Genomic DNA, 14,013 nt, shown 5'->3' with positions numbered 1-14,013 from the left:
AACTTTTTGATTTGTGTTATAGTAGCTCAATGAAAGTACAAAATTAACAGGAATAATTCACCAATGTAGGCAGGAATATCTAAGTATGCTTTAAAACAAAAACAAAAACAAAAACAAAAAAACCAACCAACCAACCAACCAACCAACCAACCAACCAACCTCTACTGAGCTGGACTAGAAAAATCTATTACATGAGCACGTCTTAATTCTCTGTCCCCAGCCTCACCCAACAGTGAAAGGTTACTTGGGGATTACTAAGAAGAACATCCTCTGCAGGACCTCTGTCCTCTCCTCCCTCAGAGTTTTGAGATGACGTCACTTGGTTGTAATATTCCTAAGAGAAAGACTAGAATACATTTGGTTTCTAAAGTGATTTTAAAAATAAACAGGATCAGACTGGCTCAGCTTAGAATAGCAGTTCCCATCACTTTGTCCAATTGTCTGAAACCATAGAGGGACCCAAGTTGTATGAAACAAATCAAACTTTGATCCCATACCTATGCTGAAGAGAGAGATTTTCAGGAAATGTGAGGTGGGCTAGCCAGATGTCACAGGAGGGATCTGGCATTTTATAAATTTTGAGATAATCTAAAAATATTTTATCAATATTCATATGTATTACATGCTGGATGTTCATATGAAGATAATAAAAGCCTTGGCACTTCAGAGAATTGTCTTTCCAATTAAAACTGCTGTACAACAAAATCATGCATTTCAGATACTCTATTCTAGATAGTAAAGCATAATATACAGAAGGTACACTGACAATTCATGACATCTCTATCACATTTCAAATCTTTTGGAAATGTTTCTGTACAACAATCAAATAAAACGAAGGTGAGTATTTTCAAATCAATAATGATTTATGTTGAGAATCTGACAAGTTGAAGAAACACTGTGACTTTCAAGGAATGAGTAAAGTTTTATGTCTTTATCAAGAAGTGATTTTTTAAAAAGAGACTAACCTGTAAGGGGATGCATGGAACTTACCATCTCCTGAATTAGGAAAATAAAGACAAAACATTAGAAATTCCTTATGAAGATAAAATAGTGGAAAACAAGAATGTTTAGAAAGAATGAACATTCATCCAGAACCATCTAAAAAGTCAACAAATTGTTAATTGTATCCAAAACCACTCAAAGAGGTAGAATTCTCTTCCACGCAATTCACAACCTCATGGTTGGGAGACACAGACTTTAGGAACCGAAAATTTTTGGTATCCGACACTCCAGTCAGACAAACCTCATACTGGTAGCTTTGGGACAGGGTCCCCGCGCCACTGACATCCACCAGGTGACCAGGAAAGTGTCCCTCAGGCACAGAGCAGCCACCCAGAGAGGCTGCTCTGACCCTCCTGCACAGCCTCACCCCAACGAACAGCAGCACAGTCAACAGGAAGATGGAAGACACAGAAGCCAAGGCAATGACCAGGTACAGTGTGAGCAAGTCCTCATTGTCGTCTGCGGGTTGGCGCGCCACTTCTGGCAGAGGCAGGTAGGGCTGAGAGAAGCCATCCACCAGCAGCACATGCAGAGTGACACTGGCAGACCTTGGAGGATCTCCATTGTCCTTGACCAGCAGCAGCAGCCTGTGCTTGGGAGCATCGCGCTCACTCAGGAGCCTGGAGGTGCGCACCTCGCCATTGTGAGCCCACACGCTGAATAGCCCAGGCTCCGTGGCCTTGAGCAGCTGGAATGACAGCCAGGCATTCTGTCCAGAGTCGCGGTCCACTGCCACCACCTTGGTGACCAGGTATCCAGGCTCTGCCGCCCTGGGCAGCAGCTCTGTGCAGGGTGCAGAGGCGTTCTGCAGCGGGTAGAGCACGAAGGGCGCATTGTCGTTGGCGTCCAGCACCAGCACTCGCACCAGCGCCTGGCTGCTGAGCGCAGGAGAGCCTTGGTCTGTGGCTCCCACGTGGAACTCGAAGGCCTTCTGGGCCTCATAGTCCAGTGCCCTGAGTGCAAACAGCTGCCCATTGTCAGCGTTGATGGAGATGAGCGAGTCGAGGGCCAGCTGCGGGTCATGGGTGGGCAGCAGAGAGTAGGTGATGTGGGCATTGGAGCCTGAGTCTGAGTCCGTGGCGCTGATGGTGCCTATGTGCAGGGCAGGGCTGTTGTTCTCCTGGACAAACAGGGTGTAGGAGGTTTGTGTGAAGGCGGGGGCGTTGTCGTTGACATCAGACACCTGCACTGTTATGGTGTGTTGGGTTGTGAGCCTGGGTGTGCCCATGTCGGTGACTGTGATGGTGATGTTGTACTCAGCTCTGTTCTCTCTGTCCAGTGGACTTTCTGTTACTAGAGTGTAGAAATTTTTGAAAGTAGGCTTCAAGAGAAAAGGGAGATTGTCTTGAATTGAGCACATCATTCTGCCGTTGTCTCCTGCGTCTTGGTCTCGTACACTGAAAACAGCGACGACCATCTCTGATAAGCAGTTTTCTGGGATGGGGCTCATAAGAGATGTAAAGACTATTTCTGGTGGGTTGTCATTCACATCTATAACTTGAACAATAATGGCTGATTTTCCAGAGAGACTCCCACCATCAACAGCTTGAACATTTATTGTATAAGACTGAATCACCTCAAAATCTAGGAGTGCTTTCAAATGGACTTCACCAGAAACTGGATGGATTTTGAATGTTTCCCGTACATCTCTAGAGACACGAGAAAATGAATAAGATATTTCTCCATTTATCCCTGTGTCCAAATCTGTAGCAGACACCTTGATTACTAGTGAGCCCACATGGCTGTTCTCTGGTACTTGAACCTCATACAGCGTTCTTTCAAACTCAGGGGCATTGTCATTGACATCCACAACCACAACTTGAATCAGTGCAGTTGCTGACCTGGGCAGTGACCCACCATCCACAGCTGTTAGTATTAAGCTAATTGAAGGCTCCTTTTCTCTGTCCAGAGATCCATTCAGTACCAGCTCTGGGTATTTTCTTCCTTTACCACCATCTTTTAACTTAAGGTTGAAATAGGGGTTGGGGCTTATTGTATAGTTTTGGACACCATTCATTCCTACATCTAAGTCCTGAGCATTATCCATTTGGAATGAGGTTCCTGGAGTAGCACCTTCTGAGATATTTAGAAATATGACTTTCTCTGGGAACGTGGGAGAATGGTCATTTATGTCTTCAACCAAAAGCTCAGCCTGAAAGAATTGCAAAGGATTTTCCAATAACACCTGGAAATGCAGTATACAGGGTTCACTGGTACCACAGAGTGCCTCCCTGTCCAGTTTTTCATTCAAGAGCAAGTTGCCAGTCTCAAGTTCTAACCACAAATAAGGCTGATAGTCATCAAATATAACTCTGGCCCCCCGTGCGGCCAGGTCACCCACACCCATGTCTTTAATTATGTTGGCTATAGAGGAGCCAGTCTCCATTTCTTCTGCCACAGAATAGCTCCAGGTCTCGGAAAGAACCGAGGACCCTTCCAGGAAAACAAAGAAAAGCAGCACTTGCCTTAGATGCTGAGCAGCCCTCACTCCTGACTCCATCATTCCGTAGACAAGACACTTTCTGCTGTTCTGTTTCAACTCAGTCCCTGGCAGCTCAGAGAGCAGGTCCGCTCATCTGGACCTTCAGGAATTTATAGGCTTGCACTCCTTTCTGAAGGGTCTTGTCCTTGCCCTGCCTTTTCAGACAGCCTGTTTGCCGTTTTATCCGGTGCTTTCACTTCCGCTGGTTATGAGGCTACTGAGCCGCAGCTAGGAAACAGTCTCCCATCTTATCCTGCAGCGCCACCAAGTGACTGTACAGGTTGTCAGGTTTCAGACAAAGCCGAGTGAGTTTGAGATAAAATACTAATTTATCAGATGTATTTGTTAAGTAACCTAAATAATATTTTCTTCTTTAGTCCCCTTTCCATTTCTGAGTTGTAGCTTTTGTGATTAACGTAATGAGTTACTATCCGATAGAGCTGTACTGATGAAATGGTTTAAAATAGAATCCTTGTTTCAAACAGTTCATGGTTTCTCCTTGAAGACAACTGTAAAACTAATGATAGTTCAAAGGACTCCCATGTCATTGATTTTCAAAGATGAGCAAGATATTCTTAGGAAAAATTGAAACTGTAAACCTAGAGATCTCTTCTAGCCATTATTAAATGCTCTCAGAAAAGGCTGGATAGGTATGTTTAGGCACTTGAAGTTGCGTCTGGTATGTGCAAATAGTTGTTTGAGGGAAGCTGGATATTTTGGGCTAGGTAAATGGTACCATTTCCATAAGAATACTCCATAGTAGACGTATCTGGCTGCAGTAGAAAGTAAATACTCACTAGAGAATAGAGTATGATCTGTACAGGTTCTGACAACATAAAACTGTGAAACTGAATTTCACTATTTTGCCATCCAGGGCTTCCAAAGGCATGGTTCTAAGTATTTTATTTCTCTATTCTCTGATTTGCTCAGTGAATTTTTATTAAGCATGCTCTTGAGCTAGTGGTAATGTATTAGGGAATGAATGATAATCACAGAAGTTACTTCTGTCATGAAAAATTGAGAAAAAAGAACACTTAACATGAAAAATAATGGCTGTCTCCATGAGGAAGGCTCATGCTAATATAAGATCAAAGAGGAACTAACCAAAATTTGGAGGTGGAGAAAAGGCTTTCCTGGAGAAAGCGTATTCTAAACTGATACATGAAAAATGAGTGGAAATAATCTGAACAAAAATAATGTTTGGGAGGGCTGGAGGCGTAGCTCACTGGTAAGAGAGTATATGTGAATCCCCAGTCTCCAGGAAAGTAAAAAAACATGGTGCTGCAAATCTAAAATGAGTGGTGTGATTCAAAAGAACTGAAATAAGACCACGACAATGCACAGAGCAAGAGGAATTTGGTGAAAGCTGAAACTGGAAAAGCAAAGAGTTTATTTTTCTTTTTCCCCCTTTTTGTTTTTTTTCTTTTTCTTTTATTTTATATTCTCTAAGCAAAGAGTTTGTAAGGAATGTCAATGGAAATGCAAGACTGTTAAAGTGTTCTGAACAGAAAAGTAATATAATCAAGGTTTTATTTTTTTAAAGATAAATATGCTTCAGAGTTGAGCATAAACTAGGAAGGAATAATATAAAAAATTAGACACAGATAAGAGCTGGTTGCAATAATAGTGGTAGGAGATGATACTGGCCTCAATTGAAAATGTAGTAATGCATTTGCACCCAAACTACGAGATAGTATGGGATGAAGTGATAGATCAGTCACATGGGGAGTGTTATAATAAGGAAAAATTACTTCACTTACAAGATTTAAAAATTGAATGATATTAGTGCTGTTAGCTGATAGTGGAACACAGGAAGGAAATAAGGAAGAGGGATAGGCATGAGCTGGAGGAAAATAATTTTTCAGTTTAGGGGAAGGGGAAATTTTAACTTAAACACATCTAGGGTATTAAAAAGTTTAAGGTGACCACAGAACATCCCTGTAGTGAGACACATGATCTTCCATCATATAACTGAAGCTGAGGAAAGAAGTGAGCTTCAGTGACAAATTTGGGATTTGCTGACATAAAAGGTGTTTGAAACGCTCCAAGAAAAAGTAATAAAACACAACTTGAGGATGCTTGAATTTCTGATTTGGGGGGCGGGGATGTAGCGCAGTGGCACAACACTTCCTTTGCACATACAAAGGACTTTTATTCGTACTTGTGCTCATTTCTGGAGAGTCCTGTTTTTTTTTGGGGGGGGGCAAGGAAGAGAGGAGAGAAAACATAGCCATGAGAGACTACCATTTCCAGAAGGTTCTCGTGGTCATATGTTGACATTCTAGACTAGAAATGAATGTGGAATCGGGCATGATGATACACACTCATAATTCCTGCACTCTGTAAGCCGAGGCATGGGAATTACCAGTTTGAACCCAGTCTGGACCACTGTGAGACTTTATCAGGAGAGGAGGAGAAAAAGAATGTGGCTAGAGGCTAGAAACAGAGACAGGTCAAACTCCTAGACCACATCTGTGGTAAGGTATGCGTCAATAAAGAGAAAATGTATTTATACCACTTCTTCCCTGTGGTCTTTATTAATTAAAACTAAAATGATATCAAGTTTGTTCGATTTCCTCCTTTGACAACTCTATAAAAAGACCAGGTGGAATGGTTTATGAACCTCTGTCAGGAAAGGAGATTTCTCATTTCCCTTGCTTCTACTGAGAAACACGGATCAATTAGGACAACATCTGTGTTGAAGTTAAATTTCTCTTTCTTGTGTTTTTTAATTAAAATTTCTCTTTTTCTTTAGTTTTCTGAAATTTCACTATTATGTTTATAGACACGAGCATCTCTGTAATGTATTCTTTTAGATTTACAGCTATCTCTTAGACTTGTTTGCTGATGTATCATTAATTCTAGAAGTCCCCCAGTCTTTAGTTCTTCAAATACTGTTCTGGTTGAAATTTGCTCATCGGTCTTGCTGGGCAGTGGTGGTGAACATCTTTAACCCCAGCACTCAGGAGGCTGAGGCAGGCAGATCTCTGAGTTCAAGGCCACCTGGTCTATAGAGCAGGTTCCAGGATGCCAGGTCTTCACAGAGAAACCCTGTCTCTAAAACTAAAACAAACAAACAAAAACTCATCTCTCCATTTGTATGTCTGCTAAAACTTTTACTCTGTCCTATGTTTTTAATAATCTCCTCTTGTGTTTTCATTGTATTAACTTTTGAGTTACATAATGTATGAATTGTATTCCTACATATTTTATGCAACTAAATATTTTGCTGTGTTTTTTATTGTCTTTTATTCTGTTTTAAAATTTGACTTTTGATTAATGTGTTTTTCATTATGGAAGCTTAATTTTGTCCTTCGTATTAGTGTTGATGTGTCTGCGTGTGGTTATGTGCATTCGTGAATGCAGGTGCTGGCAGAGGTCAGAAGAGGGAGTCAGTTTTCCCAGAGCAAGACTTAACAGTTGAGCAGCCAGGCATGGGTAGTGGAAATGGAATTCCCACTCTTAATACCTGAACCAATCTCTCTATCCACCCACCTGTCATATCTTACAGGTTTTTTGCTACCTGTACATTTTCAAGTTTAACTTCTATTTTAACAAACATGTTTAGTATGTTGTGGATTGCTTGATAACAATAATAATTGTACATTTTGGATTGTCTGATAATGATAATAATTTTACATTCTTTCAAGTTATTCTTGTTTCCTGCTGGCTCTCATTCATGGTTTCATGTTTCCTAGGGTACACAGTTGTCAAGTAAAGAGTATTAAAAATGCAAAGCAATAGGGTGAGTAATCTATGATTAGGGCATAATTTATTTTATATAAACCTGCATTTGATTTGACCAGCACCTAAGATTACTGCCTATCAGTGATAGCTAATTAAACTTAAGGCTAAAATGTCAAGTTCAAGGCTAAAATGCCACACAAGGGCTGATGCATTTCCAATTTACTCTTAGTTCACAAAAAGTTGCTCTGAAGGTTCATGCTGACTAATGGGAAGGACTTGTGTAAATCACCCGGTTTGTTAAGAGTTTGATTTCCATTATACAAATCATTGACATCAAGGTCTGAATTTCCAAGATTCTAAATGGCCTCAGGAAAATACACACTTTGTAATTACCTTTTCTCTACATTTCAACATTAAATTTGAGTGGATAATATATTGTGTTTTTGTTTGTTAGGTTGTTTTTTCTTTCTTTTTTTAAATTTTATTTTACAATACTATTCAGTTCTACATAATAGCCACAGATTCCCTTGTTCTCTCCCTTCCTGCCCCCTCCCCTTCCCCCCAGCCCACCTCCCATTCCCACCTCCTCCAGATCAAGGTCTCCCCCGAGGACTGGGCTCGTTGCATGAGTTAGCTATTTGAAACCTGGGACTTAGGCAGGGACGCTTGGTTCACTCTGGGAGGAGGGAACTGGACCTGCCTGGACTGAGTCTATCAGGGTTGTTTGGTTTTTTGAGACAAGGTTTATCTGTGTAGTCCTGGCTGCCATTTTATCCTGGCTGCCATGGAACTCATATCTGTAGACCAGGTTGGCCTCCAATTTACAGAGATCTGCCTGTCTCTGCCTCCCAAGTGCTGGGATTAAAGGTGTGCACCACCACTGCCCAGTATATATACTAGTGTCTTAGTAGCTAATTGCTTCCCGTGAAAACAGAGGCCAACATAATGCTAGCCATATAGTCACACTGCATTGTAGCTATCTGTCTATACTCCTCCACTGAACTGTCTATCTATCGAATTGAGACCTTATAGTTTGAAATATAATTAGGCATTTATCAATCATAAATACAGATCTATTATTTGTGGCTATCTGAGAGAGACCACAAGTATTAATAATATTTTAAAGTTACTTTTTTTGTGCATGCTGAAAATTGAACTTTGGGCATCTAAAGTGCTCAGGGTGCACATATTCCTGTATATACTCTTTTCTGCTGGGAGTTGAGAGCCAAGCCAAAATTTTGTACCTACCTGCTAGGTCCACACAACTAGACATTATATTTATACCTTTCATTCTTCTTTTTAAGATCATAGGGGTTCCTTTTGAAACAGGGCCTTGGTCTGTAGCAGAGGCTGGTCTTGAATGCATTGCATAAGCATGGTTGTCCTTCCATATCGTGTCCATAGCATGTCATAAGTCCTGTCAAATTATGACAGCCTCCTGCCTCAGTGTCTCAAGTGCGAGGATTCCGATCCTAATTCTGTTTCTTTTTAATTTTGGGGCCTGTGTCTGACAGAACTCAGCCTGGCTTCCCACTCAGTCTCTCATATGCCTCGGTTATAGGAATATGCCAGCATATCAGGTTCTGTTTCCTTTTTAATTTCTTTTTAAGGAAAACTCCTACTATGCAGTCCAAACCAATCTTGAGTTGATTATTCTCTGTCCCCAGTTGCCTGAGTGCTGAGATTACAGATTTGTGCATCCACGCTTAGCTTATATTTACTTTTATTAATGGTTAGGAAAAGTAAATCCAAATCTTTTAAACAGTTTAAAATATTTATTTCAGGGCCTGGAGAGGTGGCTCAGCACTTAAGATCACTGGCTGCTCTTACAGAGGACCCAGATTCAATTCCCAGAACCCACTTGGCAGCTCACAACCTGTAATTCCAGTTCCAGGGGATCCGACACTCTCACAGAGACATACATGCAGGCAAAACACCAATTCACATAAAATAAAGAATAAGTCATTTAAAGATCTTTATTTTAATTCCTAGCAAGTTTTTATCCTGTTCTTTTCTGGTAAAAGACTATTTTAATTAGAACAAGATTATGATCTTATTACCTGCTTTAAGCAGATATAGAGTACCACAAATTTTAACCAAGCAAACGGTCTATTTAAAACCAAGAAAACAGCAGTATCAAGACCTAGAATATTTTGAGAATTAGAAAGCATCATTAGAAAATAGGTAAGGAAAAACTACTTAAGCAGTCAGTATTTAATGCAGGTCACACAAACAGAAATCAGTTCTTGAAAACATAAGGACACAAAGGCCTCTGGGACTGGACATGGAGGGGCAGCATTTTAAAAAATCTTTTATGACGAAATAATCTAACAGAGACTACTACAAATGATACAATATAATTTCTACCCAGATGCAGCAACATTTAAAATCTCTGCTTGCTGGGTTTTAATAGTGTATTGGAACAACTCCGGTATACGGTGACATTTGCCCCTTTTAGTTCCCTCCTCCTCTTCTTCCCTCCCTTTCTTTTGTTGGAGATCATCCACCCAGAGCTGCCTGCTTGTGGACTCTACCAGGTACAGTAACCACCAGCTCAACGCATTTACTCTAAATACTTTAGTTAGTATTTCCATTTCTGAGTCTTGCATAACAAACAGCAGAACCGTTAACATAAAACTTCAAAATAAATGAAACAAATGGTGCAGATTGTTTCGTCACATCACTAGAGCCCCATAGCAACTGTGAGAAAAACATGTAAGATGAAAATGCATGCAACACCAGCAAAACCTAAAATCCATTGCACATCAAGAAAAAAAAAAGCATCTGCAATTTTTCAGTAAGAGGAAAATATTAAGAGTTTATAGGAGATTTTTTTTATTGAATATTAAATCCAAGACTATTGCGAAAGTTCTCCTTTTCCTGCATATTAGAACCAGCATCCTGAAGTTGAAGACTGGGCATGACCGGCTTCAGGAATTTGAACTCATTTGTCCCAGTACCTCCTGTCAGACACACCTCATACTGGTAACTCTGGGACAGGGTCCCTGCCCCACTGATATCCACCAGGTGACCAGGAAAGTGTCCCTCAGGCACAGAGCAACCACCCAGAGAGGTCGCTCTGGCCCTCTTGCACAGCCTCACCCCCACGAACAGCAGCACAGACAACAGGAAGAGAGAAGACACAGAAGCCAAGGCAATGACCAGGTACAGAGTGAGCACGTCCTCATCCTGGGCGGGGTCGCGCGCCACCTCTGGCAGAGGCAGGTAGGGCTGAGAGAAGCCATCCACCAGCAGCACATGCAGAGTGACACTGGCAGACCTTGGAGGATCTCCATTGTCCTTGACCAGCAGCAGCAGCCTGTGCTTGGGAGCATCGCGCTCACTCAGCAGCCTGGAGGTGCGCACCTCGCCATTGTGAGCCCACACGCTGAACAGCCCGGGCTCCGTGGCCTTGAGCAGCTGGAAGGACAGCCAGGCATTCTGTCCAGAGTCGCGGTCCACTGCCACCACCTTGGTGACCAGGTATCCAGGCTCTGCCGCCCTGGGCAGCAGCTCTGTGCAGGGCGCAGAGGCGTTCTGCAGCGGGTAGAGCACGAAGGGCGCATTGTCGTTGGCGTCCAGCACCAGCACTCGCACCAGCGCCTGGCTGCTGAGCGCAGGAGAGCCTTGGTCTGTGGCGCCCACCTGGAACTCAAAGGCCTGCTGGGCCTCGTAGTCCAGCGCCCTGAGCGCGAACAGCTGCCCATTGTCGGCGTTGACAGAGAAGAGTGAGGCCAGGGCCAGCTGTGGGTCGTGGGTGGGCAGGAGCGAGTAGGTGATGTGGGCATTGGAGCCTGAGTCTGAGTCTGTGGCACTGATGGTGCCTATGTGCAGGGCGGGGCTGTTGTTCTCCTGGACAAACAGGGTGTAGGAGGTTTGTGTGAAGGCGGGGGCGTTGTCGTTGACGTCAGACACCTGCACCCTTATGGTGTGCTGGGTTGTGAGCCTGGGTGTGCCCATGTCGGTGACTGTGATGGTGATGTTGTACTCAGCTCTGCTCTCTCTGTCAAGTGCTTTTTCAGAAAGTAGAGTGAAAAAGTTCTTGAAGGTGGGTTTTAGGATAAACGGAAGGTCGTCCTGAATAGAGCAAAGGATCTTTCCGTTGTCCCCAGAGTCTTGATCTCGGACACTGAAAAGAGCGACCAGGGTCTCTGAAGCATTCTCTGGAATTGTCTTTGTAATTGATGATATGGTCACTTCTGGTGCATTGTCATTTATATCCAATACTTTAACTAGAAGAGTGCATTTTGCTGAAAGACCGCCACCATCTGTTGCTTGGATATTTACAGAATAGGATTGTATTACTTCAAAATCCAGTAATGATCTCAGGTTGACTTCCCCAGATGTTGGGTTGATGTCAAAGGTTTTTCTGATACCTTCTGATGCATGCAAAAATGAATACGATATTTTCCCAGAATTTCCTGTATCTAAATCCTTAGCAGAGATAGCAATAATACTGGAACCAATGGGCATGTCCTCTGGGACCTGCACCTCATAGAAACTCTGAGCAAACTCAGGAGCATTATCATTGATGTCCAAGACCTTTATGAGAATGGATGTTGTCCCAGACCTGGGAGGAGACCCACCATCCAGTGCTGTAAGTGTCAATCTAAGTTCAGACTCCTCCTCATGATCTAGAGCTCTGTCTAGAACCAGCTCTGGATATATCTTTCCATCACCACTGTCATGAACTTTAACATAGAAGTGAGAATTGGGGCTAATGCTGTAGTCCTGGAGACCGTTACTTCCTACATCCACATCTTGCACATTCTCAATTAAGAACATGGATCCGATAGTTGTGCTTTCTGGTATTTTAATAGTTATTTCTCTGTCCAGGAATGTAGGGCAGTGATCATTTATATCTATGACATGCAGCTCAGCTTGATAAAACTGTAAAGGGTTTTCCAGAACCACCTGAAAAGGCAGCACACAGGGCTGGGTGGAGCCACACAGCTCTTCCCGGTCCAGTCTCTCACTCAGGAGCAGATCTCCCGTCATCAAATTAAGGTGTAAATGCTTTTTATTATCATCTGACACTACCCGGGCCTCCCTGGAAGACAACTCCACAACCTCCAGCCCCAGATCCCTTGCCAGATTAGCCACAAAAGAGCCAATTTCTGTTTCCTCTGCTACAGAATACTGCAAAGATTCAGTACTTGCCTGAGACAATCCCAGCAAAACAAAGAAAACCAAGACTTGCCTTTTCTGCAGAATGAGTGTCCTTCTGGTTCCCATGGTTCCTTTGGGTGACCTCTTTTGTCGCAAAATTTAAATTTGGTCCCAATTTTGAGAGATGAAAGTCCGGTTCTTTCTATTGAAAATCCCTTGGCAGCTCTGTCGGTGAAGCCCCTATGATATGTTCTCTGGTTAGCGGAGCCCACAGAGCTGGCCATGCACTGTTTCATCTTATCCTATAGCGCCACCATGTGTCTCTGTGAAGTTTTTCATTTAATATTTTTCTCCTAAAAATTTGTGAATACATCTATCTAGATTATTCAAAAGCAAATTTCACACAGACTATGTTTTTCTTTAAATGTTCATTATTTTTCTAATTAAAACATAATTACAATATCCTTATCATAATTGACTTATTTAGAAATAATTTTTGGTTATAACTTATAACCCAATCTGTTTGGGCTCTTCCACTTTTCTACGAAATGTCTCTTGTTGCTGGCTTGTTTGGATTAGAACTGAAACGAAGTTCATATCCCCCATGAACTCACTAGTGCTTTGAATTTCCAACTCAAAAGATCCACTAAAGTGCTCCAAAATAAATAAGTAATATTTATTTCAAGACAATTCTTTAGTAGTTACAATTATTTACTTCCTCTCTGGTAAACATTTGTTGGTGTGAGTCCATAGTATAATTGATAACACCATTACATTTTACACACACACACACACACACACACACACACACACACACACACACACACACACAGAGAGAGAGAGAGAGAGAGAGAGAGAGAGAGAGAGAGAGAGAGAGAGAGAGATCTGGAAAAATTACTTAGTTTAAGTCATGGGAGTATTAGACTCCTTGATTTTATATTTAAAAAAAAATAGTAGAGTGTGGTGCTGCATGCCTTTAACTCTAGCATTTGAGAGGCAGAGGCAGGGGATCTGTAAGAGTTTGAGGTCAGCCCAATTTATATGGTGAGGTCCATGCAAGTGAAGGATGTGTAGGGTTTCATTATCTGAAAATCCATACATACACATATGCATACACACATGAACATATATATAAGTAAAGAAATGATGCAAATAAGATGATCTTTTTATGGAACTTGCAGGCTAGAAAAATTGATAAGCTAGAAATTAAGATATATAACAATGTATAAATAAAGAATAATGGAAATATACAGAAAATACAAGTAACTATGACCTAAGAGATAGATAAAATTTAGGAACATAGGTTTTGGAACCAGGATGTCAAGATTGGAATCCTGGTACTGTCATTCACTACCTATAGACCTGGGCAAATTATGTACTTTTGTTTTCCTCCCTATTAAAAGTAGGATGCTGATGCTGATAGCTTTACCTCCTGGTGTCATCATAGTAACTAATGAGTTGGCATTTTAAAGAAACCAGAAAGAACTAACTAAGTGTTAAGAGAAAATAATTAAAATATAGGGAGGTAGCTCAGTAGTGGTGTGAGTGTATGGTGTCCTCATTAGGGTCCTGATTCAATCCCTAACTCCAAAGCAATAAAAGTATAAAAATAAAATTAAATAAATCACAACATATCCTCAAAATTTCATTTGTATGTAAGATTTTCCCTTGTTACCAGGTATTGGGTATTGTAAGTAATCCAGGGATAATTTAAAGTATATGAGTGGGGTTGT

General features: G+C 41.7%; 2 protein-coding genes across 2 annotated transcripts; both read right to left on the bottom strand.

The window, feature by feature from the left end:
* Window positions 1-94: 94 nt before the first annotated feature.
* LOC143269566 (protocadherin beta-18-like) lies at window positions 95-7,048 on the bottom strand. Its single transcript, XM_076555059.1, has one exon. It carries the CDS (start codon window positions 3,503-3,505, stop codon window positions 1,118-1,120), a length of 2,388 nt encoding a protein of 795 aa, XP_076411174.1. The 5' UTR covers window positions 3,506-7,048; the 3' UTR covers window positions 95-1,117.
* A 2,085-nt stretch (window positions 7,049-9,133) lies between these two features.
* Window positions 9,134-12,943, bottom strand: LOC143269565 (protocadherin beta-14-like). The gene has a single exon (XM_076555053.1). It carries the CDS (start codon window positions 12,404-12,406, stop codon window positions 10,007-10,009), a length of 2,400 nt encoding a protein of 799 aa, XP_076411168.1. The 5' UTR covers window positions 12,407-12,943; the 3' UTR covers window positions 9,134-10,006.
* Between the last annotated feature and the right edge of the window lie 1,070 nt (window positions 12,944-14,013).

This window comes from Peromyscus maniculatus, chromosome 19 (assembly GCF_049852395.1).
Source record: "Peromyscus maniculatus bairdii isolate BWxNUB_F1_BW_parent chromosome 19, HU_Pman_BW_mat_3.1, whole genome shotgun sequence".
Lineage (NCBI taxonomy): Eukaryota > Metazoa > Chordata > Mammalia > Rodentia > Cricetidae > Peromyscus > Peromyscus maniculatus.
The sequence above is the reverse complement of the archived record's forward strand: the minus strand, read 5'-3'. Positions and strand labels throughout refer to the sequence as shown.

Excerpts from the sequence above, each read along its gene's own strand:
- LOC143269566 (XM_076555059.1), bottom strand. The coding sequence starts at position 3,505 with ATGATGGAGTCAGGAGTGAGGGCTGCTCAGCATCTAAGGCAAGTGCTG.
- LOC143269565 (XM_076555053.1), bottom strand. The coding sequence starts at position 12,406 with ATGGGAACCAGAAGGACACTCATTCTGCAGAAAAGGCAAGTCTTGGTT.